The 26,524-nt window shown below is 36.5% G+C and overlaps 1 protein-coding gene across 8 annotated transcripts in view; it reads left to right on the top strand.

Moving 5' to 3' along the window:
* Positions 1-26,524, top strand: part of CCDC148 (coiled-coil domain containing 148) — a 306,973-nt gene that overhangs the window by 9,080 nt on the left and 271,369 nt on the right. Inside the window, exon 2 of one of the 8 annotated variants that reach the window (XM_072961000.1) lies at positions 21,703-21,857. The exons of the other annotated variants lie outside the window; for them this stretch is intronic. Within the exon in view, the coding sequence (XP_072817101.1) occupies positions 21,848-21,857 (10 nt within the window). The 5' untranslated portion in view covers positions 21,703-21,847. The remainder of the gene's footprint in view (positions 1-21,702; positions 21,858-26,524) is intronic. 8 annotated transcript variants of the gene reach the window in all.

The following is a 26,524-nucleotide window of genomic DNA, read 5'->3' as shown; positions in this document are numbered from 1 at the left end:
TTATAATGGATGTATTTTTATTAGATGTCAACTAGATCTCAGTAAAGCTATTAAAAATACAAACTTTTTAAAATGGCATAAGTACATCACTTTAAAAGTCTCATATATGAACACTTAGTAAATTTGGAAACATTTTTAAGATGATTGAAAATCTTCCAAATGGCATTTTGGTGAATTTAGATCTCATTTGTTAAACATTAAAGGAGGGAAAAAGAAAAAAGCTTTGCAAGGAAAGCTGATTGATATCAGAGAAGTCAGAAAATTACTAGAGAAAAATACTAAGTTACAACCTTTGTACAATAAGTGGATAAAGCTGAAATTTGAGTATCATAATTGAGTACATGAGGCCAATTTTGCACTCCTTCCATATCTCTTTGTGGTGTCTATTTAACTATTATAGTCCTTGTAGCCAAGTATGGGAATTAACTGACCGACATTGAGCCCACTATGATCAGCTATGAAACCACCATTTTCAAGTAATGCAACATTTTCTATCACATAACTCTCAGTAAAATTTACTAAAATTATCAATACTATATACCTTATTTGTATTTGTGGATTTCTCTATATTTGTGTTTTACAATTTACAACATGTTAGTACAACTTCATACTTGAAGAATCTATAACAATTTTACAAGTATGTGCTAAAAAATGCTTAGTTACAAAAGAAATGCTTAGTAATAGTGGTGTGTGATAGAGAATGTTTGGAGACTTCAGTTTTAATAGAATATCTTTAAAGTATACATTTTTTCCCTTCCTATTTCCCTTCCCTTCCCATTTCCCTTCCCTTCCTGTTTTGTTTTTTGTTGTTCATGTTGGGTTTTTTTGGTTTTGGGGTTTTTTTTTAGTTTTTCTTTTCTGTCTCCCCCCGGTAGTAGAAATAAGTTTTTGGAAGGCTGAATTCTCATCTAAATTTTTTTTTCCTTTGGTCTGGAAGATCACTTAGATCATTTGTCTCCAATAAATCTCATTTAAGTGTCTAACTTCATCAGAGATGCTCATCATTATTGTGATCTGACTTGAGAGAGGTCAGTGAGGTCTTCTCTTGAGTATTGAGACGAGTATTCTCTTGATACATCCAAGTGGTGTGACAGTGAGACATAAATAACAGTACAGTGGGAAGAAAGCAAAGGAAATTGCTGTAGATAATTTGAGAAAAGAAAAAAATTCCACCCACACGGAATTAATACATTTTTATGCTCAAGAGAAAACCTGATTTCAAAATCCTAGGTTTTCAGTGATTTATTGGCCTTGGAAATGTTACTTATTTTTCCACTGCCTCTGCCCCACATCCATGAAAATGAGGCTTAATATACTTCTCCATTCTCACAAACAGTAATAATTAACTTTTAAACTTAAAAAATATAAAATGTGTGGACTTCTGAACTTTTAGTATGAGTATGCTATTATACCTACGTCTGACCATAAACACAAGGGTCTTTGGCATCTGAGAGTTTATCTCAGAAAAAGCCTCCTCATTTCTACTTTACATCAACTTTCCTTTGTGCATCCTTCCTTCTGTTTGTTAACATTAACACTTGTTAACATTTCTTTATTAACTAAAATAGTCTAAAATACCATAGATAGCATAATCATTAGCATTTTATGAACTTGCTATATATTTCTGTTTTTTTTTTCTTTTCTTTGTGGAGGGGGAGGTAATTAGCTTTATTTATTTGATTTTTTTTTTTAATGGAGGTACTGGGTATTGAACCCAGGACCTCATGCATGCCAAGCATGCACTGTGTCACTGAGCTATACCCTGCCCCCCCAAATCTCTTTTTGACGCAACTATAAACAATTTTATTATAAGCTTATGTTTGGTAGTATATCCTAATTTCATCAGTCAAATCTTAAATTTAATATTTTAATCCACTGTTTATTTCAATTATCAGTTTTCTAAAGTTATAGAATTTTAGAGCTGGAAAGAACCTTAGAAATTACAAACTAGCATTAAAACTGGCTGTATAACTCCTAGCCTAAGATTCCTCTGAATTCCAACCATATCAGTCTCTAATAAAGAAGAAATTAATACGATTTAGACTTTTTACTGTGTTTACTATATACTATTTGTCTGTGACTAATTTTCCAAAACTAAAATAATGTCAATTTTAAAATGTTTATAGGGAAAGACGATTAGAGAAAAAAAATGTGCATTTATACCAAGAGTTCTTTCTTGCATTTATAAATGACTACTTTATCTGTACTATTCCCTTACAATATTATTTGACTATTGAGAAGATAACTTAAGGGATTTTATATTTAATCTCTAATATGTATACACTGTAATTATTTTTATGTTCTTGAAATTGAGTCAAAACCTACTGACAACCACTTTTGTGTTTTAAAAGCTGACAAGTTGTGTTTGATATAGTTGGTGGAAGAGCACTGAGCTCAAAGTCAGGAGATCTGGTTGGGTTCTAGCCTTGCCTGTGCAACCTGCTTCTTTAAGGCTTGGACAAAGCATTTAATCTCTCTGGCCCTGTGTTTACTGATCTGTAAAATGTATTAGTCAGACTAATATCTTCTCCGGGCTTATGTTAATTCATGTATAAAAAGACATACTGCATGATCTCATTCTAAATCATGGCTGTGTTTTCTTTTGAAATAAATTTACTGAAAATGTTTATCACTTTACTCTAGCCCTTAGGTCTATTTCCACCACCCTCTTTTTCTTTTTTTCCATGAACTATTTTTGTATAGACTACTTTTTCCTTGTTGAGATCCATCTCTTCCCTTAACTCCTACTTCTATCTTGCTTTCCTTTCTTTCCATCTGAGACCTTACTCTTACCTTAACAAGGGAGCCTTTTACTAAACAAAGCATTTATCATTCATGGACTTTTTAATGATGGCCATTCTGACCGGTGTGAAGTGATGCCTCATTGTAGTTTTGATTTGCAGCTGATAAGGAGAGATAATGAGCATCTTTTCATGTGTCTATTGGCCATCTGTATGTCTTCATTGGAGAAATGAGTGTTTAGGTCTTCTGCTCAGTTTTTGATTGGGTTGTCGAGCACATGAAGCTATATTCAATCATTTATAGTAATCTATAATGAAAAACAAAATGAACAAGAATATATATAACTGAATCATTTTGCTGTACACCAGAAACTAACACAACATTGTAAGTTAACTATACTTCAATTTAAAAAAGCATGACAGAGGTCCACTTGTCTGAGTGCAGAGGAGCACCACCACCTGGGAGTGGTCTCCATTCACTGAGAGGGAGCAGAACAGAGAGGTTAGGTCCATGGGCTCTGGAGCCAGACTGCCTGGATTTGCGTCTGGTCTCTGCCATTCAGCAGCTGTATGACGTTCGACCTCAGTTTCCAACTCTGCAATATAGGAACAATGGTGTTACTGAGCATTATTGTGAGGATTTAACGAATCAAAACAGATAAAGCTCTCAGGGTAGTGCCTGGCTAGGAGAAATTGCTCAATAAATGTTGGTGATTATTGTGTCCCACTACACAGACCCTCATAAAATGGTAATGATGTCAGCATAGGGTGCAAGAGGAAAGGGTAAATCTGAGGCAGGGGAAGAGCCCCGGGTGAGTGGAATGGTGTGTCCTTACAGTTCTCAGCCTTTTGCAACAACTCTGTATTCTCTGCTTCCATCCTCCTGGAATGTAAATGTTGGACAACAGCATGATGAAAAGGAGGACTGGCATGATTTGTGGGTGATGTACCTCTCATTTAATTTGCAGGAATGGCTACCTATGGCAAGTAAATTATCTATCTGAAATGTGATTTTTTTGTTTTCTCCCATAATTCAGAACAGGCATGCCATAATTATTGTACTCTTAAGACATCAAAGAAAAAAGCCCAGGAATTGTCCTTTGGGTACGCCTATTTATTATAATACTGTATTTGAGAAATAGCACTGGAAAAAACTGTTCTTAGCAAAGAATGTTAATTGATGAAAACATTTCTTTGCTAACAGTCTAAGGGAAGCAATCTGTGCTTAGCTCTTTCAAACCACAAAATAGATTTAGCTATTCATTGAATAAAAGCTAATTATTTATTTTTGATACTACCTTTAACAAGTCTTTGTTTTTGATAATGGGGTTTTTTTTCTATTCATCAAAGCAGGTTTTTAATATATAACAACTCTTTTAATAAGGAAAAGGCAGCCAAATCTAACAAGGTTCTAATTTCTGTGCAAAGCATATTTTACACCTCAGTATTTAACCCTATGAGTTTTTTAAAGGGGGAGGGGGTGCCAATTTAGGCTGATTTAGGAGTCTCATTATACCTAATGTTCTATAGAGCAAGCATAACATATGTCACATAAACACTAAAAGCACAAGAAAAGATTTTGACTGTTATGAAGCCAAAATTCTATAGTGCTTAGAAAATTATAATATTGTAAATACCTGGTGAATGTAGGAGATATTGAATCTGGATAAATCAATGAATATTTTACTCTTCCTCACACACTTCTAGGATGAAAAGAAAACATATTAAACAATATTGACAAAAGGTTTCTTACTACATGTACTTTTGCAGATCATAGTGTGTTTGAAGCTCAAAAAGAAATGTATCAACAAAAGAGGGAATAAAAATTCCCAATCCATAGGATGTCACATAGCAAATAATTTGCTTTTTAATAAAACATCTTCTGCATATTTTATTTCAATTACTAACGTAAGAGAAAAAGTCACATATTGCATGATTATGTAAGAAATTGATATATAACTCAATAACAAAGAAACAAATGGTCCAATTAAAAAATGGGCAGATGAATGGAATCGACATTTTTCCAAAGAAGACATACATATGGCCAACAGGTACATGAAAAGATGCTCAACATCAGTAATCATGAGGAAAATGCAAATCAAAACCACAATGAGCCATCATCTCACACCTGTTAGGAAGGCTATGATCAATATTCTGCTTCTAGAGTCCACCCTTATAAGCTTCATATTCATGAGAGACTTATAATTGAATTTCTAATTTCCAAATTATCCAGTTTCCTGATAAGTGTTTATCTTTTTTCCTATTTCCTATTTTCTCTATCTTTTAATATTGAACAGTAGGATGGAAATGAGCTGTGTTATTTTAAAAGCAACTTTATTGAATTATAACTTACATAAAACATATACCTATTTTAAGAGAATAGTTTGATGAGTATTGACAGATTAATCACCCACGTAAGCACGAACAGAATCATTTCCATCACTTCAGAAATTTCCCTCACTGCCCCTTTCCAGGCAACTCTTGATCTGCTTTTTGTCATTTTAGATTTATTTCACATGAATGAAATCATACAACATGTAGTCTTTTGTGTCTGACTACTTTCATTCAGTAGAGTGGAGATTCAGACATATTGTGTGTATCATTTGTTCACTTTTACTGTTGAATAGTATTCCATTATATGTATATACTATAATTTGTGTATTCATCTATCTGTTGATAGACATTTGAATTATTTCAGTTTTTGGTTATTTTGAGTAAGCTGCTATGAACATTTGTATAGAAGTCTTTGTAGAAGCATGTTTTGTTTCTCTTGAAATTGCTGGGGCCCTTTGATAGTTTTACGTTTAGCTATTTAAGAAAATGCCAGTTTTCCAAAGTAGCTATACCATTTTCCACTTCCAACAGCAATGTATCAAGTTCTAGTTTCTCCACATTCCTCTCAATACTTGGTATTGTCAATACAGTTGACGATTGAACAGCACAGGTTTTAAAAGGATCCACCTGTACATGGATTTTTTTCAACAGTATGTACTACAGTACTATACTATCTACAGTTGGTTAAATCTGCAGATGGGAAAACTTGCAGGGCCAGCTCTAAGTTACATGTGAATTTTCAACCACATGGAGGGTTGGTGCCCCTAACTCCTGTGTTGTTCAAGGTTCAACTGTATTTTAATTTTTGCCATTCTAATGTGTATGTGGTGGTATTTTAGTATGGTTTAAATTAGCATTTCCCTGGTAACTAAAGATGTTAAACATTTTTTCATGTGCTTATTTGATATGTGTATATCTTTTGTAAAGCATCTGTTCAAATAATTTGCCTTTTTAAATTGGGTTGTTTTCTCACTATTGACATCTAACTTCTTTATGTATTCTGGATATAAGTTCTTTGTCAGATATATGTATCACATATTTTCTCCTAGTGTTTTGTTTACCTTTAAGTTTCTGAAAGTGTCTTTTGAAGAGCAAAAGTTTTCATTTTGATAAAGTTCACTGTGTCAATTTTTTCTTTTAGAATTTGTGTTTTACTGTCTTATCTGAGAAATCTTTACATACTCCAGATTGACGAAGATTTTTCTCCAGTGTTTTCTTCTGGAAGGTTTATAATTTTACTTGTCATGTTAATTTTTATGTATGGTATGAGACAAGTTTTGACATTTGTTTATTTACAATAGGTAGCTAGCATCGTTTCTTAAAGAGACCAGCCTTTCCTCATTGAATTGTCAGCATGTATTTGTGAATATCAGCATACATTTGTCAAAATCAACCTAACATAAAAACACAATGACTGAAGTATTGTGCTGTACGCCAGCAATTGAGACAACATTGTAAACTGACTATACTTCAATTAAAAAAGTAAAAAAATATATCACTTCACATCCATGAGAATGGCTATTATTAAAAACACAACAAAACAAAGCAAAAAACAAACACATCAGAAAGTAGCAAGTGTTGACAAGGATGTGGAGAAGTTGGAACCCTTATGTACTACTGGTGGGAATATAAAATAGTGCAGCTGCTGTGGAAAACAGTATGTCACTTTCTCAAAAAATTAAATATAGAATTACCATATATATGATCCAGCAATTCTGTTTCTGGGTATATGCCCCAAAGAGTTGAAAACAGAGAGCCAAACATATTTGTACATCTATTTTCACAGAAGCATTATTTATAATAGCCAAAGGTAGAATCAACCTGAGTGTTCACTGATAAATGAATAAACAAAATGTGGTATATACACACAATGGAATATTGAAAAGGAGAGAAATGCTGATAAATATTACAACATGGATGAAGTTTAAAGACATGCTAAGTGAAATAAATCAGTCACAAAAGAACAAATTCCAGTTGTATAAGGTACCTAGAGTGGTTACCGGGGGGTAGAGGGTGAGAAGGGATAATTAAAAAAAAAAAAAAGTACCTAGAGTAGTTAAATTTAAAGAAATGGGAAGTAGAATGGTGTTTTCTAAAGGCTGGGAGCAGAGGACAATGAGGAGTTAGTGTTTAATGGGTACAGTGTTACAGTTTGGGAAGATGGAAAAGTTATGAAGATGGATAGTGGTGATAGTTGTGCAACAATGTGAATCTACTTAATGCCACCGAACTATATACCTAAGCATGGCTAAAATGGTAAATTTTATGTCTTGTATATTTAACTACAGTTTAAACAATTGACCATATTTGTGCATTCTATTTCTAGACTCTCTTCTGTTTCTTTGATCATATGTCTATCCTTACATAATACTATATTGCCTTGATAACTACACCTTTTATAGTAAGTCTTGAAATGAGATAGTATAAGTTCTTTAACTCTGTTATTCTTTTTCAAAAGTATTTTGGGACACAACATTGTAAACTGACTATACTTCAATTAAAGGGAAAAAAGAAAACACTGATGAGAAAAAAAAGTATTTTGGCTATTATAAGCCTTTCACCTTACTGGATAAATTTTAAAACCAGCTTGTCAATTTTTGTTAAAAAAAACAATTGGGAAGTTGATTGGATATTTTGTAGTTTTTAATGTAGAGATCTTGAATGTATATTGTTATGATCCCTAAGGATTTCATAGTTTTCATGCTATTATAAATGAGGTATTTCTTATTTCTTTTTCCAAATGTTCATTGCCAGCAGGTAGAAATACAATAGAATATTATGTATTGTCCTGGTATCCTGTGACTCTGCTAAACTATCATATTAGTTTCAGTAACTTTAAAAAATTTTTTAGAGATCCCTTAGTATTTTTTATGGGCACAGTTTGCTGTCTTTGAATAAATACAGTGTTAGTTCTCCTTTCCAAACACTGCATTTTATTTTTCTCTCCTTATTTATACGTGTGAAGATACCAGAACAATGCTGATTTGGAATTGTCAAAGCTGAGTAGTTGCCACAGAGGCCCTGTGGTCTGCAAACCATATTTACTTCCTGGCCTTTTAAGGAACATATTTGCTACTCCTGTTCTATTCATTAATTCTTCTCTTATTTTTAAATTTTTTCTATACTTGCTCCAGGTTTAATTTGCTCTTTTGTTTTCTAGCTTCTTAAAGTAAAAGTTTATACAGTTGATTTTATTTATATGGTTATACAGTTGACTCCTCTCTTTTTTTTTTCATTTCCTGAGTATGAGAAGTTCATGCTATCACTTTTCCTGTGAAAGCACTGCTTGAACTGTATCCCACAAATTGTGATGTATTTTCATTTTCATTTCATTCATTTAATTTCAGTTCAAAATATTTCCAAATTTCCTTTGTGATTTCTACTTTGACCCATGGGTCACCTAAAAGTATCTTGTTTGTGTTAACAACCCCAAAATTTATCAACAGTTGAATATATAAACAGATTGATGTATATACGTACGATGGAGTTCCACCCAGTGAAACAAAGAAGGAATTATTGATAAACACATCTACATAGATGAAAACCAATATAACTATGCTGAATGAAAGAGATACATTCAAAACAGTACATACCATATGATTGTATTTACATAAATCGCTAGAAAAATGCAAACTAATCTATGTTGACAGAAAGCAGATCAGAAGTGCAGAGAGAGACAGAAGGGAGTGATGAAATTCAAGTACATGAGAGAGAGCTCTGTGAAGTGCCTCAGATCCGCTTCCATCTCTTCCATCGTAAGGTCGTTCGTCAGACCCCAGCAGCCAAAATGGTGAAGCAGGTCGAGAGCAAGTATGCTTTTCAGGAAGCCTTGAACAGTGCAGGAGATAAACTGGTAGTAGTTGACTTCTCAGCTACATGGTGTGGGCCTTGCAAAATGATCAAGCCTTTCTTTCATTCTCTCTCTGAAAACTATTCCGCGGTGGTGTTCCTTAAAGTAGATGTCTATGACTATCAGGACGTTACTTCAGAGTGTGAAGTCAAATGCATGCCAGCCTTCCAGTTTTTTAAAAAGGGGCAAAAGGTGGGTGAATTTTCTGGAGCTAATAAGGAAAAATGTGAAGCCACCATTAATGAATTAATCTGATCATGTTTTCTGAAGACATGACCAGCCATTGGCTATTTAAAACTTGTAGTTTTTTAAAAATTATTATTTACAGAAAGGAAAGATCAAGTATGAAAACTATATACTTGACTGCCATCTGATAAGTGACAATAAAATATTAACTGTACCCTTAAAAAAAAGTACATGAGAAAAGTTTTAGGGGTCATGTTTATGTTCAGTGTCTTGATTGTGTGCGGTGATGGTTTCATGAATATTTACATAAGTCAAAACTAACATGTATTACTAATCCTATGTTACAGATTAAAAATTGAGGCCCACAGAAATTACATGAATTACCCAAAGCCATAGTTAGTAAGTACCAGAGCCAGGATTTATGAAGTTCCAGAAACTTTACCCTTTCTGCTACAAATCCTGATTCTACCATGGAAAACTGAGAGTTGACTTCAAATTTGTCTGTTCCTTGGACTTTATGGCATCAAATTAAGTGAAGGGAAAAAATGGTTTTTTTAAATGTCTATGACTCATTCTTAATGTAACCTTTCTACAGTAATTAAATTTTCATAGAGCTATTTCATGACTTTATTATTAGGCCTTGTGATTTTTCAATTCTTTGAGAATCAATAGAATTATTTTGATACTTGCTTGTTTCCAAATATTAAAAGCTAAATGATTTAAGCCCTTTTGCTCAATGAGTTAGAACATAATCTTGGTATTGATCACCGTACAATTCTATTGACCTTCCCCAGAAAAACCCAGCCCAAAGCTAAAACTAATGCTACTCGTGGCTTACATTTGGGTTATTATGTTCTTTAATTGTGAAAAACAATACAAGTTTATAGTCTGGTTCTATGCGACCCTGAAAAAAATTGAATAGGAAAAATTTTTATAGCTCCTTTCACTCGTCTAAAAGTTAAGATGTTATGTTTTCTCATAGGGTGCATCTATTCATTTGCTAACTCCTTTGTTCATGTCACAAGCATTTATTAAATGCTTCCTCCATGCCAGGCATCATTCTAGGGAGACAGTGATACACAAGACAGATGAAATGTTTGCCCCATAGAGACTCTATTCTAGTGGGGAGGAATGGACAACCAAACAATGAAACAGTAATAACTGCTGATGAGAAGATATACAGGATATCCTGATAGAGGGTTGGGGAATGTTGGGGGGGGTAGTAATTTGGACAGAATGAACATTAGGTCTTTCGGCGGAGGTGATGTCTCAGCCAGGACCTGGACTATGAGAAGGAGCCAGCCATTTGAAAAGCTCTAAGAACTACTTTCCAGACAGATGCAACAGAGCTAGAGGCAGGAATGACCTTGTGAGGTACCAGGAACAGAAAGAAGATGTTGCTACAACATAGTGTGTAAGTCCAGAAAAGGAGGCAAGGGTCAGATCTTGAGGATTTTAAATATACTTTAAGTTATGATCAGTTTCCTCTGAAAAAACATTAGTGATATTACTATATTTGCTTTAGAAATAGCTTTATTTCCCTAGCACCACAGAGAGAAACATATATTATCATGAAATTTTAAGAATTTAAAAGTTCCTTAAAAATTACCTAGTTCAACCCCTTCATTTTACAGATAAGGGAATTTTAGCTCAGAAAAGTTGAGTGACTTGTAGGAGGTAACTCAGCAAGCTTGGACAGGGTTGGATTTGAGCTCAGGTTTCAGTATTGCATGGTCTAATGCTCTTTCCAGAAAACAATTTTTAAGAAAACATTAAAAATGTTTTTAAATTTATGGCATTACTATGGCTCTCCTATTTTCCATTAGATTTTTTAAGAAAAATAAGTAACTATGATTTATTGTTACCAATAATATATACCAGTGTTTAGATGTAGTTAATTGATTTAGATTTGGATTGTACATGTTTTTTAAATCATTGACCAAATTCTTATAACTATTAAAGCAGAATTATAAAGATGTTGGCTTAGTATCTTTCATTTCACTTTCATTGTACCATCTGCTTAGGTTCTTAACCTGGTGTTCTTACATCCTAAGGGATCCACAAATGGACTTTTAGGTTCTGCCAACCCTCTGAAAGGTGCATAGCATTGTACATACTTGTGAATATCTTTTTGGGTCCTCCAAGAAACAGACATCCAGACAGGATTAGATAAGCTCAATTTATGGAGAAATCCCCGTGGAAGATAAAAGAGAGGGAGCAGGAATAAACAGCAATGAGTCCACAATGCAAGACTGACATCTGTGAAGGGAGGAAGGGAAAGAAAGATTGGGTAGAAAGTCTCAGAATGCAGAGCAGTTCCAAGAAAGGCTCAGCCAGGCTGGTGGGGAGTCCCCAGGACAAGTTGCTCATTGGAAGCATTCTGTGTCGGGCAGAAAAGCACTGGCACTAGTATCTCTGCCATGCTCAGTTACCGGTTCCAAGCAGCCCCAGGGGAAGTGAGGTTTTGCTGTGAACACTGGCCTAGATCCAAGGGTGCAGTAGCTGGGGCTGTCCATCAACTCTGCTCCTAGCAGGAGTTCTCTGGATGGCGATTAGAGCAGGGTACTTCCAGGGCCATCACACCATACTTATGTGCATTCCTTTGGGGAAAGTTTCTGTGGCTTTTGTCATATTTGCAACAGCTTTGAGTCCCCCTCAAAGTTCAGAGCCACTGACTATTCTAATGCCTGAGTGGTTAAATTGTAGCCCTCAGAAACCAAAGTCTTTCACTAACAAATTCATTACTGAAAGGTAATAAAAGGACTTATTCACCAAACCATTGAAAATTGTGGCCTTGTTTCCATTATTTCTTCATAAGTGGCAGAAACATTCTTTTTTTTTTTTTTTTTTTTGTATTTACATTTACCACAATGAAAGCAAGTAGTGTCAGAATGCTGATGGCAGGGTAACCTGATCGGGTGTTCACACACTTATTTTTCTTAGGGGAAGCACTGAAGGTTCAGAGCGCAGATGATGGAGACAGAATTCCTGGGTTCTTACTTTGGCTCTACCACTGATTGGCTGCTTGAGCACCCATTAATTATTTTCCCTGTCTGTGCCTCAGATTCCTCATCTCTAACATGGACAGAATAATAGTACCTGCCTCCTGGGGTGGGGGTGGATTCAGTGAGATGGTCTCCAGAAATCTCCTCACATAGTGCCTGGCACACGCTATCTCTGCGGTGGCAGACTCTTGGGCTCTGATCACTGCAGCCATCGAAAATGTGAACTTAGAGCGTGAATGAATGGATGTAGCTCTGATCCTTCAAGCTGCAGGACCCTTGGAAGAGTCAGCTATTTTCACACATTTGAAAATTATTCAGTGAAAAAGTAGTGTCTCTGGGTTGGTAGTATTTGAGGCGATAATTTTTTTCTTTGTGCTTATTTGTATTTTTCATTGAAAAAAATGTTTTCACATTACATTTTGATTTTAAGCTCAATTCTTAGACACATCTGCTTTTTAAAGCAAGTTAGAGCTATAAAGGTGATTTTGCATGGAAGTAGATTATTCTACAGTATATTACTGTAGAATATAGTTATTACTGCTATTGTTGCACAAAGGTTTTAAAGTTTTCAGATTTGCTCTATAGAGCTTGACCGCTCTTGATAAACCACTTTCTGTTTGGGTGATGCTGCCCTTCTTCCTCTAACAACTTCCTTAATTTCTTTCAGCCTATTTTTTCCCTGTAATTCTTATTTCCTTAGTATACCCACTTTTAATTATTCCTGGTATTCCTGGTCCTATCATTTTTAGTAAAGCAGATATGAGAAACTTTCAAATGAACATTTAAAAAGTTAAATAAACATTCACAAATTATTTAGTCCAGTGGTTGGCAAACTGTAGCCTAAGAACCAAATCTGACTGTGTAAATAAAGTTATATTGTAACCATGCTTTTTACATTAAATATTGTCTGTGGTGACTTTCATGCTACACAGTGGAATTGAATAGTTAAAACAGAGACTGTATGATTCACAAAACAGAATATTTATTATCTGACTTCTTATAGAAAGTTTGACAACCCTTGATTTAATTTATCCCAAATTTTTAAAATCAGGGGAAAATATTTTTAAAAATTTAAAACAGGATGGCTTCTTAAGGGGAGGAATTGTGCCTTACTCATTGCTTGCTTTATCCTTAGAAGCTAGCCTAGAGCCAGGCTTATAGTAGATACTAAACAAATATTTGTGGGATTGAATTGATTACATTAATTAAAAATTAAATACTTAAAATTAAAAAGAAATTTCCTCCCAGTATGTTTTTATTAAAGTTGACACTGAGGAGTAAGCTAGCTGGGCTAGCCCGTTAGAATGACCATTCTAAATAATCTCCCTGGGGTGATTTTTAATACATTAGAAAATCATTCCTTTTGTGAAAAAGCTATTAGTTTAATGGAATCATGTGTCTGAGAGAGAATACTTGACCCCCTGCTGCTGCTTTTAACATATTGCTTTTTATGCTAAGATTCCTTGAATAATTTCTTAATACTTTAGGCATAATAATTCATCAGATTCCTAGACTCACATGCATGAAGCTATCCAAATATTTTCAGTAGGTGTATTGTACCTGGTTTGAAAAAATTGTTTGAATAGAAAAATCTTTGTACCTACCTGGCTACAGATATATTACAAAATTAATTTTAATACTTGTTGCATTGCTATAAAGGCCAAAATGTTTTTAAAGTATAGTTTATTAATCATTTCTTTGTATTCAAAATTTTGCAAGAAACGGACTCTAATTTTAAGAGATGATACTTTTTAAAAATTAGGGCATGGGTTTCTGGCTTTCCTTTTGTTAGTCCATTCATTTTTTGTGTGATGAACAAGGGTATTAATTAACAGCAACTTGGGGAAATTTTTCATAAAATGCTTCCTACAGTGACACTTGTTTCTAGGGGGAAAGGATAAATAGGTGGACCACAGAGGTTTTAGTGGGCAGTGAAACTACTCTGTTTGGTACTATAATGATAGATACATGTCATTATATATTTGTCCAGACCCATAGAATGTACAACACCAAGAGTGAATCTTAATATAAACTATGGACTTTGGGTGATAATCATCAATGTGGTTTTAGTAATAGTAACGAAGGTACCACTCTGGTGGGGGATGTTAATAATGGCTATCTATGCATGTGTGGTGCAGGACGGGTATATGGGGGATCTTTGTGCTTTTCTCTTAAGTTTGCTGTGAACCTAACACTAACACTACTCTAAAAAATAAAATCTTAAACAAAAAGTAGTAAAAAAATTTCTCATTCAGTATTTGTGGAGTGGGAGCCAGGACTCTTTCTTTTTAGAATATCAGCATCCCAAGTGATTCACATCATCAGAGAAGCATTTAGGAAATGCTACTTTAAAGAATAGCTTCACATTTTCTGGATCATGTATGAAGCGATTTAAGTGGTCTGGAAGAACTTACCTGATCCCATAATATACTCCCAGCAATGATGAGATCATTTTAATATTTACACATAGAATTTAATATTTGCACTTAAAAAGGCTAAATATTAGATGACTTTTATCAATTACTTACAGTGAGTTTCTTTTGATATTTCAGTCACTGACTCTTCTTCAATTTTTAAGCTTATCTGGGTCAAAGATTCCCCCTGAGAAGTTGATGAAATCTGTGTAATTTCTCCCCAGGAAGGTTAACACAAAAATTTTTTGCATATAATTACAAGTTTTCTACTAACCCTGACATATGATAATGGACTCCAACCATGGACCAGTTTGAGAAACATTCTTCAGTTGGAGCCCCTTTTATTTTTAATTTGGCTCTATATATAGATGTCATTATCCTTAATTTTTTTTTCTATCAGATGCTATACAATCAAAAGTTTAATAACTGTCAGTATCCTGACTCTATGTATCTCTCTTTCCAGTTGAATAGGACATACATTGTCATTGTACTTTTTTTGCTTAATATGTCTTAAAAAAAAAAAAAGAAAACACGTGTATTTTGATACAACTATGGATGTGGGGGATGCTATTTATGAAAAGAGCAGGAAGTTGACAGTTTGTTGGTGGAATAACAGAGGGACCATGGCCTTGAGCCTGGATGACTCCTGACAGAGATGTAATGAAAGAAAGAAGATGCCTCAGGAAGGAGCCAAGGGAACTGGAGCCGGTGATAAAAAACAGAGGGCAGCCTGGAGTCAGAGGGGTGAATTCAGATGAAGTTTCCTTGATTCCTCCCATGTTTTAGAAACGGGAATTCAGGGAAGGATGCAAACAGCTTGGGTGGCAGATGGCTTCAAAGAGAACTGTTTCAACCCAAATTTGAGCATTGTATCAAAAACTCGGGCAGAAAGAATCTTGTTTACTTCAAGGTCTTAGGAATGAGGTCGGGGGATGGGAAGAGTGAGTGAGAAATATCCAGTGAGGAAGAGAGGGAAGAGAGAAATGAGACAGAGAGGAAAACAGAGACAGAAGAGAGAGAAATTCAGGAAAGAAAGCACACTTGTGGTAATCTAGACCAAACTGGGCTCATTGGTAACACTGGAAACGTTATCTGCCTACCCAACTGTAGTGTCCAGAGTGTTGTCCTTTAAAATGATTTCCTGAAAGTGTATATTGTACTGTTTTCTGCCTCACTGTGAGGGGAAGAATATCAGAGAATGCAGAAGGGCCAGTCTCTTACCTGTAGGCCAAACGTGACTCAGGGTTCACACTAGCCCCCCGGACACTGTGTGAATTAGAAATAGACAGATGCAGCCCCACACCACGGCATGTGGCTTAGCAAGCACAGCACAGTTGAGATTTCAGCCCCATCTCTCTCCACTGCCAGACCTCCTTGTGCAGTGAACTCCCTGCCTAACCCTATATGTTAGCTCCATTGCAAAGAATTCAATTTCTGCTTAGGCTCCATCCAGGGTAGTAGAGAGGTTAGGGAGAGCCTTTGGATCTGTGTAAAGATTTTGTAGGTCTCTTACAAGCCAGAGCTTCTAAATTATTGTAACTTTTTTTTTTTTTTAGGATTCAGACTATCCAAGTAGATGTGAATCTGGGCAGCAAGGTCACAGAGCAGGCAGGTTTCAGGGAGACAGAGATTGAGATGATGGAGGAAGGAGTGCTGGTCCAGCAGCCACATCACAGAGACCCATCCTGGCAGTCAGCAAGGAGGCAGATGTTTCAGCCAGATTGTTCTCACATCCATAAGCTAGCTATAATTTTCATGTTTTCACAAATAATCACAGAAATAGTTTTAGAAGTCACCATATTCATACATATATTACCATTTTTTGGTAAATTCTTATTACTCTTTTCTATGTTTCTTGATGAAAATACAAAAAAAAACAGGCATTTTTGGCTTTTGCCCTTTCTTTCAGAAAAAAGGAAAAAATTTAAAATTCTATCCATAAGCTCCCCCCTTTTATTGAAGTATAGTCAGTTTACAATGTTGTGTCAATGTCTGGTGTACAGCATAATGTTTCAGTCATACATATACATATACATATTCGTTTTCATATTCTTTTTAATTATAGGTTACTGTAAGATATTGCATAGAGTTCCCAGTGCTATACAGTATAAACTCACTGTTTATCTTTTTTATGTTCAGTACGTAGTATCTGCAACTCTTGAACTCCCAATTTATCCCTTCCTATCCCCTTGCCTGCCTGGTAACTGTAAGTTTGTTTACTATGTCTGTGAGTCTGTGTTGTAAATAAGTTCATTTGTGTCCCTTTTTTTTGTTTTGTTTTTAGATTACAGATATAAGTGAAATCATATGGTATTTTTACTTCTATTTGTGGCTCACTTCATTTAGAATGATGATCTCAGGTCCATCCATGTTGCTGTATATGTTTTTATTATTTTATTTGGCATTATTTTATTTTTTATTGGATGAGTATTATTCCATTGTGGGTATATATGTATACCACAACTTATCAAGTCATCTGTCAGTGGACATTTAGTTTTTTCCATATCTTGGCTATTGTAAATAGTGCTATGAACATTGGGGTACATATATCTTTTCTAATTAGAGTTCCCCATAATGCCCTTTTAATCTTACTACTGATTCATTTGTCAGTTAGTAACTTACCTTATCTTTGCAAAGAGGATTGATGAAATTATCTATATACACATTCACGAGATTTCCATAGAGTTATCAAAGTTAACAAGATGATTTTAAATAAGTGTTCATTGATTGCATGTTTACAATTTTCAGGATTGGTTAATTTGCTGGAAACACAATGCTTGAGTTATGGATGTCAGAGAGGAAGGCTGATCCCCTTTAGTGACTAGAATATTCTGACGCACTATCCAGGTTACTGCCTTCCTGGTTTGATGATTTAGATAACTACTGTGCTATTTCTTACATAATTTTAAAATTAGTTGAATTTCTAACTAAAAGCTATGCTTGAAAACACCACATGGAAAAGTGTATATAAATCTAAGAAATGGTTAAGGATGTTTTATGATAAATGTACATTTTTAAAACTCTCAATTTCAAGGTCCTGTGTAAAGTGATACAAATGAGCTTGACATGTTTAAATTTAGAATGCTGAAACAATTTTGACATTAACAGTTGTTTCTGGTGTGATCATATCAACTAATTGATTTCAAAACTAGAAATTTTCAATTAACTTGAGCTCTTCCTCATTGCTAATATTTCCATTCAAGGGTAGCTTGGCATCCTCATTTGCTAATACGATTTGTATTTCATTTTGCTTATCACTAAAACCTTGTTCTTGGTCCCCAGTGTTTTATGCTTCACAGACAATGATTAGATTGACCTTCCATCTCTGCCACCATATTGCTAATAGAACTCCCTTTCAACCTCAAAAGTGCCTTGGATTAGATAAGAAATTATGTGGTCACTCTTACTAGAGAATAAGTTCTTGTCTCCTGAAGGAAAAAATTCAAGGCATGGTAAAGTGAAAGCAAGTTTATTCAGGGAGATACACACTCCATAGACAGAGGGCGGTCCATCTCACTCAGAAGGGAGAACCACCACAAGGTGGGGGAGTAGTTAGTTTTTATGAGCTGGGTAATTTCATATGCTAACAAGTGGGAAGATTATTCCAACTGTGTTAGGGAAGGGGCAAGGACTTCCAGGAATTGGGTCACTGACCACTTTTTGTCCTTTATGGTCCGCCTTGGAACTGTCGTGGCACCTGTGGGTGTGCCATGAGGCTCAAGGTCTACTGGAAGTGAAATCTTCTGTCATCTTGGGCCTAGTTGCATCATTCTTTTAATGGTTGTGCCTTGCCCCCTTCCCACCTGTCTCAACTCTAACTATGAGATTTCTTGATGATAATATTGACTAACTTTTGGGGATATCTGCTCTATTCTGGGCACTGTGCTAAACTCCTTACATATAATTTCATTTATAACTGCATACAGCCTAACTTCTCTTAGGCGACTAGCATTATAATATTTATATTACAAAAGAGACTGGAAGCTTAGAGGTTAAATAATTTACCCGTGCTCATGCATCTAGTAACTGAGGAACTGAGACTTAAATTCAGGTCTGTTGGATCCACACAGGGACTGTTTGTTACTAAGACTGTGTTACTAGAACCTGTTTGTAGCCACCAGTGCCCAGGGTAGCTTGGCAGCAGCTCGGGGAGCTGGGTACCACTGAGTTTCTTTTGATTGCCTTAAATTTATTCAGTCCATTCCTCTGATAAATAAATAAATCATTTATTTATTTTGTTTTTGTTTTTTTACATAAATGCCAAAGCAAAAAAATGATTTTTTTTTCTTGAGACAGGACCAATAATCCTGATGGTGTCATATTACAATGGCTTTATAAATTTTTTGCTAGATGCCATTTTAATTGTTTAGTGTGACAGGTTCATTAGGGACAGCGGTTCATTGTTTCAGTTTGGAAAAGCTGCCCTGTGCCAGGTTTGTGAATAGCTTTATTGTTTAGTCCACATAAAGGTCAGTAGCTCTAAAAATACACACTTTAATGGATGATATAAGAGATACTTTATATGTTTTGCAGGGGCTTTCCCCAATGGTTGAAATGAGTACCTTTGTGCCTTCTGGAGAAAAAAGGTGTGCGTATGTCTATATGTGCGTACGTTTGTGTGTCTGTGCACGCACACTTGTTTGAGAGCCCAGTCTTACAGACTTACACACTAGATTCTTAAATCTCTATCTTATGAAATACCAACATCCCCTGTGAATCTATTATATGTCATTGGGTTTGATAGGCATTTTGTCTGTATAACTTCAAAATGCAGACTCTCCGTCAGATAAAAAGGAAAAAGATTTGTGATGGGTTTTGTTTGATTAAAAAAATTGAATCAATTGATTCAGTTTACTCTGGCAGCCTTACAAGTAACTTCAGCTTCTGTATCTTCAAACCTATCTCAGTTTTTTCCTGGCCAAAGAGACTATTTCTTTCCTTTTGTTTCTTTTCTTAGCTTAATGAGGTGTTAAGATTTATTCATTTCAAAACAGACCATTTTAAAAATGAAGAAGCTACATTGTTTAGTTCATTGGACTGCGAGCCTTATAGATATGTTCTATTCTCAGCTCTGGAAAAATCTCTGAAAGCAGAATCACAGAACTGAAAAAAAAATTCCTCTAGTTTGAGATAGTCCATTTTACTTTCTAATCAGTGTTGAAAGCTTAGTATTAACTGGAAAGTTCTTGGCAAAGTCTTACTATCTAAACAGGCAAGTTCCAAATCCTGGCAGAGAATATTCCTTTGAGTTACATTTTTCTACAACTTTTCACAGTCTCTTCTTGACTATAATCCTTCATTCTACTAGAATAATACGAGATTAAACTATCCATTGGGAGGATGAAGACATTTTGGATGAAGTTACTATAAGTCCCCAATGGAAATGTTACCACATCATAATCCCCGACTAGTGATCTGAGGTAGTGATGGGGAAATTGGGTTACTCTGGTCTGTAGGTGGGACTATTGGGGACACCCTGCTTGACACCCCAGGGAAACTAATTTCTTTAGCTATACTGTTCCAGGATTTGACATATATTTTCCTTGATCTTTTTCTTCTGTGTTCAACCAAGGCATATCTGCATTAAAAACAAGAAACAAACAAGGACGTCCTGTATAGCACAGGGAACTATGTTCAATTTCTTGTAATAACATATAATGGAAAAGATTCTGAAAAGAAAAAAATACATGTATGTCTGTATAACTGAATTGCTTTGCTGTGTACCGGAAACTAACATTGTAAATCAAATACACTTTAATAAAAAATAAAATTTAAAAAAATAATTAATTAAAAATAAAACTGCTTAAATTAAAAAAAAAAAACAAGAAACAAACAATAAAAAAGAACTTCCTGAAACCAAGCAGGAAAATTATAAAGGGAAAAAACAAACTTGGAAACCACATGGTGAATAAAATTGTTTCTGAAGATGGTGCAGTAAGCAGTGCAAAGTAATGGGTTTCAAAAGAATTAAGCTCTAGCAATCTTCACCATTTACAGGGTTTCTGCCTCTAAGCAATTGATTTAATCTCTTCTCTATTCATCTGTAAAATAGGAGAATTCCACTTAGTAGAGCTAGTCTGGGATCAACTGATAAACAGGAAAGTACTTTGTAAAAGATGGATGTTAGTTGTTGTGTTGGTGATGAACCTCCTGCCTTGGGGCTGCTGAGTGCATTCAGTGCACAACCTGGCTGTGTTCCTCCACTTTGTGGGAGCCCGAAGGAGAAGTCATTTCAGACTGAGTGCCGTCACACTTGGTGGAATTCTGCCTGTCTGCGTGATCTCCCTTCCCTTCTGGTCTTGTCTTGGGTTCTCTAGCGGAGGTCGGGGTTTGTCTACTCTGACCACAGTTTGTACTCCATTTCCTCCATCCTGCCCGCATTCCTGCCCTCTCCCTACTTGCTCTGCCAGCACCTCATTCCCAGAGAGAAAGGCTTGTCTTCCCTGCATCACTATTAACTTGTTGGATATCTCCCTTGTCCCTCTGAAGCTTTCTAGCTTCAAGTCTTTAGAGGGCCTGTCTTCTCCCCACTCTGGTTCTTTCGGCTGGGTCGGTTTATCTAAAACATGTTTCCTGCTGGGATTTTGAGACAGAGTCCTGCCTTCTACACCTGGACTTGAGTGTGGGTCTGGCTTACCAGTGGTCTTGCTGCCTTTGAGATTGGAAACTTTCACTACATCCTGCAGCCGATCTCACTGGGCTCCTGTGCAGCCTCAGATAGAAACTGCTCTTTCCCACTATTAAAAAGCTCCAAGTTCCCTAGGGCTTTCCAAATGAATTTCCATTTCCTGCTTGAGAAAGCAGAAATGAGAATGAAGGAAGCCCATAAATGTTTTTATCCTTCTCCACTACATAACAGTAGTAAGTAATGGTGCTGGTACTACTCAGAGTAGTGGTAGTGACAGTTGCAGCAGCAGCAGCAATCACTGCCATCATCATCCTCCCCTTCGTTGTAGTGGTTAACGTTTACTGCCCCTGGCCGGGTATGATGAAAAGTTCTTTATGTGCATTACATCATTCAGACCTCACCACAACCCTGGGAGATGAATCGGTTACTATTTCTCTGGTAGGATTGAAGAAACTGAGACTCTGAGAGGTGAAGTACTTTGCCTGAGGTCCCCAAACTAGTAATCTGGAGAATCAGTATTCAAACCCAAATTATCTGATTTCAGAACTGAAACATACTGCTGTACATTGTGAAATGTATTAATTTGCCCTTGTGGCAGAGGTCACTGTCTCAAATGCCCATGGGAGCCAGGCCAGAAATGAAAAGTAGAGAGAGCCCTGAGGTAGCAAGTCAACAACAATGCAAGCTGGATGCTGAACGGTAAGTGATGGTCTTCCCCAGTGTTGGGGGACTTTAGGACATGGTGAGGACTGTGGCTTCCTGGAGATCTTATGTTCTCCCCAACAAAAGCTAGCTGTGGCTTACTCCTGCAGTTGCTCTCATGAGGGAATACACTTCTTTAAAAGATTATGGAAATAGGGATTTGATGTCATATTTCTAATTATAAATGCTGACTAACTCCAATTAGAAAAAATAAATTAAGCACTGTGAAGGGTAAAGTAATTCTGTCTGGGTACCAAATTTTGCCTGGTTTGGAACCTCTCTCAGGAAAACATTTTACAGCATTCTAACCATTTCAGTAACAACACAGTGGGAGAGGTGTATTGGTCCCCATGGGCCAGTAGTAGAACCATCCTTCACCACTCCATTAACTGTTGCTTAACGGAAGACTGCGGAAATCTGAAAGAAACAATACCTCCTATTCTTGAGTACCTATTGTGTGTCATGCACTTCATATATGCTATTGTATTCATTTAAATTCCCGTAGTGACCCTGCTTAATGGGTGAGGAAAGCCATTTGAGAGGCTGAATGACAAAAACAGCAACAGGGCAGGGAGGGTACAGCTCAAGTGCTGGAGCACATACTTAGCATGCACTGGGTTCAATCCCCAGTACCTCCTCTAAATAAATAAACTTAATTACCTCCCCCCCAAAAAAATAAATTAAAAAAAAAATTTTAAAACCCACCAAAACATCTGGTCAAAGGCACTCCTCTGGTAAGGGACAGGGTTGAATTCACAGGTGCATTATTCCAAAGCCCATGGTCTTCCTCTTCCAGTCTCCTGCCTTTATACAGTGTAATATTGCAATGAGATTAGCATTATGCTAGAACTCTCGTAGGCGGGGACAGGCTTTCCACTTTTTTGTGATTTTCAGTTTCAATGGGGGATAGTTCCTCTAATCAAAATGATCTTCGGACACTAGCAGAAATTCTCCCATTTCACTTTATCACCCAGACTGAAATTCTAGCCTTTTGAGTTGCTTTTGCTTTAACAAACATACTCCTGGGAAGGTCCCTGCTTAAGCAATCTTTTCTTCATTTGCACATTAACCTGAAGTGAATCAGATTACATCCTTCCAACAACTAGCTGAGATCATGGGAATTTTCCTAGGGCGGCAAGGAGGAAGGGGCCATTTGGAAGTATGGGCCACCATCAGGTGGAGTGACTGGATTGTGGAACCTGGCCCCCCAGGTCACAGGCAGCTTTCTGGTTGTCTCAGAAGCAGGACAGTAGATACACAAGTCTGTCAGCCACTTCTACTTTTTGGCTAGAGCTATCCCCTCAAATAGACAAGGCTATATTATTGCTTAGTGCTTTTTATCCTATTATATTTATAATACAAGAATGCAGCATTTGTGCTTTGAATAGATTTTGAACATCTTATATACTTCTAAGATAAAAATAAAATCTTTTAAAAAATTAATTTTTTTGTTGTTGTTCAGAATTAAGGAACAGACCCAATGAATAATGAAAGAAAGCTGAAGAAATCACCACAAAAAGGCTGTTTCCAAGGGATAGGATTATGATGGACTTTTTATGTATTGTTGAATTTTTTATAATGAGATAACACATTGTAGAAGGAGAACAAACAACAGAGTTTTGTTATTGAAGCAGAATGAATGAAAAAATTCTTAGCTGTCAGGGTCTGGTAAGAATACAGTGGGCAAGTTTTACTGCTTTTGTGAGGTAAAATCTAGAATTGCCTCAAGCAGAGAGGCCCTACTGAGGGCATAGGGCACATGAAAGGGAGCAGTGGAGGGGGGAAGTCCTCTTTGGTCTTTCTCTCCCACTTCTGAAGCCCAAGAGTGTGGGCTTCCCTCAGATCTCTCTTCTTGCCTTCTGCAAGTGAGAGTGAGAAGAGGTTGGAAGAATTCAGGGAGATTCCATGCTAAGAGCTCCCTGGCATCTCCTAAGCCTTAGCACTGACTCTTATTTGTTAAACAACTTTGCCCCAAACATCCCCTTAATGTTTAGTGCACCAGCCCTTGTAGAATTTGCTCAGGCTTCCTTGCAACGTGAATCCTCTTTCTCTCAACTTTTTGGCAATCCCAGAATAGTTCTACTTTCTTCCCGTTTTCTTTCATTTTGGAAAGCAGTTATGAACAGTTTTTATTCTTTCATTGTGGGTCAGATGCAACTCGAGGTCCTTGACTCAGTTCCCTAATTATTTGTCAGTGGTAATGTTGTGCTGCCTTAAGTATATATAGTATATTGTCTTTCTGCAAAAGTTTGAATTTTCCAGGAGTAGAGGAGTAGTATTTTTTCCAGCTTTATCAAGGCATAATTAACACATAAAATTGTAAGATATTTAAGGTATACAGTGTAATGATTTGGTATAAGAGGGGTAGTGTTTGAATGTATGCATATATTAATGTAGAGTAGCCAAGCTTCATTTTTGGCAGATAAACTCAAAACCAGTGGCCAGTGATTGTAAGTGGGATAAGGTTCAATGACATGGACTCAGCTCTTTGAACCTACGCTTTTCTCACGGGTCCATCTCCAGAGTCCCTTAGAAGTATTGAAGAGTAAGAGGCTACAAATAACAGAATATCAGAGGCTAGGAATTTAGAAAGATCTTTGGCCATTAAGCAAAATGGTCATTGTATTCTTTAAAATCCGATTTGGTATGTAATTATTCCATTCGTCTAAGCCACAGATATCTTGTACTAGGAAAGACTTTTATGGGTAACTGCTCCATTCTCTGTGATATTCTTAGCATTAAGAGCCATTTATTTAGCTCCCAAGAAAGCTGCTCTATAGCAGTGTCTTTTAATATGACATGCTCCTCAATGATTTCTCTTTAAAAATCTGTCCACCTCTGTGATCTGCTCTCCCGTCAGCTCATCTCTTTAATTTTGGCTGCCCTTTTCTAAATTGAAGCCATCACTGCTCTTGGCACCAGCAGATTTCTGCCAGTCTCCTTCTCATCTATTATTTCTCTGTCTGTATCTAAGGCTGCCCACTTGGCCCCTAAACTTCCGCCACCCTGAATGGCTTGCTTATGCCCCTCCAAACACGTTCTGCTTCTGTGCCCCACTAACTTAAATAGCTGTGTCTTCTAAAACCTTCTCTTCCCCTACACATAATGAAATCAGCCTACTATAAGCCTCGCCTTGCACATCACCTGCCCGCCCTTTCTCCACCTCTGCCTCCCACCTCTAGAGAAACGAGGCTGTGTGCCCTCTGTGCTCTGATACCTCTAATGTCAGGCTCTTTGTCTTACTCTGCAGACTAGTGTTCTTCTAAATGGAGCACAGGTCAGTCCTATACAGGAAGGTACAGGAAGGCAGTGTTAGATATTCTACTTCAAATCTAAGGAAATAAAGTAAGCGGTTCTAATCTTTAATGCATGGCACTTCCTTCACTCAGTCCCCCATTGTACCAAGTTTGCTCTCATTCATTTGTCATACTCAGCACATTATGAAACCTTATAATTACTTTTTTTCTAGTTTTAAGAGGATCGACTGATTACATTAACTTTTTTCTTAACCAAAACTAACCTTCATAAAATGGACAAGTGTCTTAAATGTGTTTCTGCAAACATCCCTGGATTCTAGATGAGATTTGTAATTTAGGCACAATGAATGATGAGAAAAAGCCAGAAGTGACTCCTCCATCCCTCTGTGAGGGCTTACTCAGCAGCGGGACAGCACAGGGTTGTGTGCAGTAATACCCGGAGATCCCGCCATCAGACCCACTGTAGGTAAAGACAATAGCAATAGCAAACTGATTGCATTTTACAGAAGATTTAAAATAATTAAGATCATTTAAAATGTAGATTTACATCAACTCTTGCTACCTAGGAACATTTTCCTAAGGGTTTATTTTGCCCTGAGGTATGAGATGAAAGGAATACAAGAATAGAAGTCTATAATGATTATAATAAGTTGCAAGTAGTAAATATCCATTACTGACAGAACACACTAAAACATTTACTAGAAGTATGTAATACAACAGTTTAGAGACCACTTCCGTGAGTTTAGACACTATATGCTTAGCGCTGTTGGAGGATGGAGACTGTGCCATCTTCATCTTTGCAGTTCCAGCACCTAGTACAGTGACTGGAATGTAGTATGTGCTCAGTAAATACTGAGTGAATGGAAGAACCAGTGCAGAAAAGTGAATGCTCTGCAGAGAAATGGAAGTAATTTTTTTTTCCTGTTTTAAGCTGGTACCCGATGCAACCCAAAACTAGGGGGGATGAACCAAGATGAAAGAATCATCTTGACTCAGATGCAGAAAGTGGATTTATGTCTGATTACATGATGATCCTGCAGTGTGAATCTGTCTGGTGAGGTCATCGCTTCCTGTCTGATGGAGAGAGTTCAGGGAAGAGCTGGGGATCCACCTCCCTATGATTTCACCCTAAAACTGCATGCCCCCCCGCTCAGATCCTCACCCAGCTCTTGTCCTTTCACACCTTCCACTAGTGCCTCTGTTACTGTGGAAACTTTGTGGAACCTTGAAATGCTCACCTGAATCCCTAGTGTGGTCACAGCCCCAGTGGTATTTCTGGTAAATGCTTACAGGCATACTTCCATAACACTGCAAGCCCAGGCCGCCTCCTTCGGCGTAGCGGGGAAAGTCTTACAAATCATATCATGATACTGCAGCTACAAGTCTCATTTTTGGATTCCGTTGTTT

The sequence above is a fragment of the Vicugna pacos genome, chromosome 5, assembly GCF_048564905.1.
Source record: "Vicugna pacos chromosome 5, VicPac4, whole genome shotgun sequence".
NCBI classification, from domain to species: Eukaryota; Metazoa; Chordata; class Mammalia; order Artiodactyla; family Camelidae; genus Vicugna; species Vicugna pacos.
Note: the sequence above shows the minus strand (reverse complement) of the source record. Positions and strands in the feature narration are given on the sequence as shown.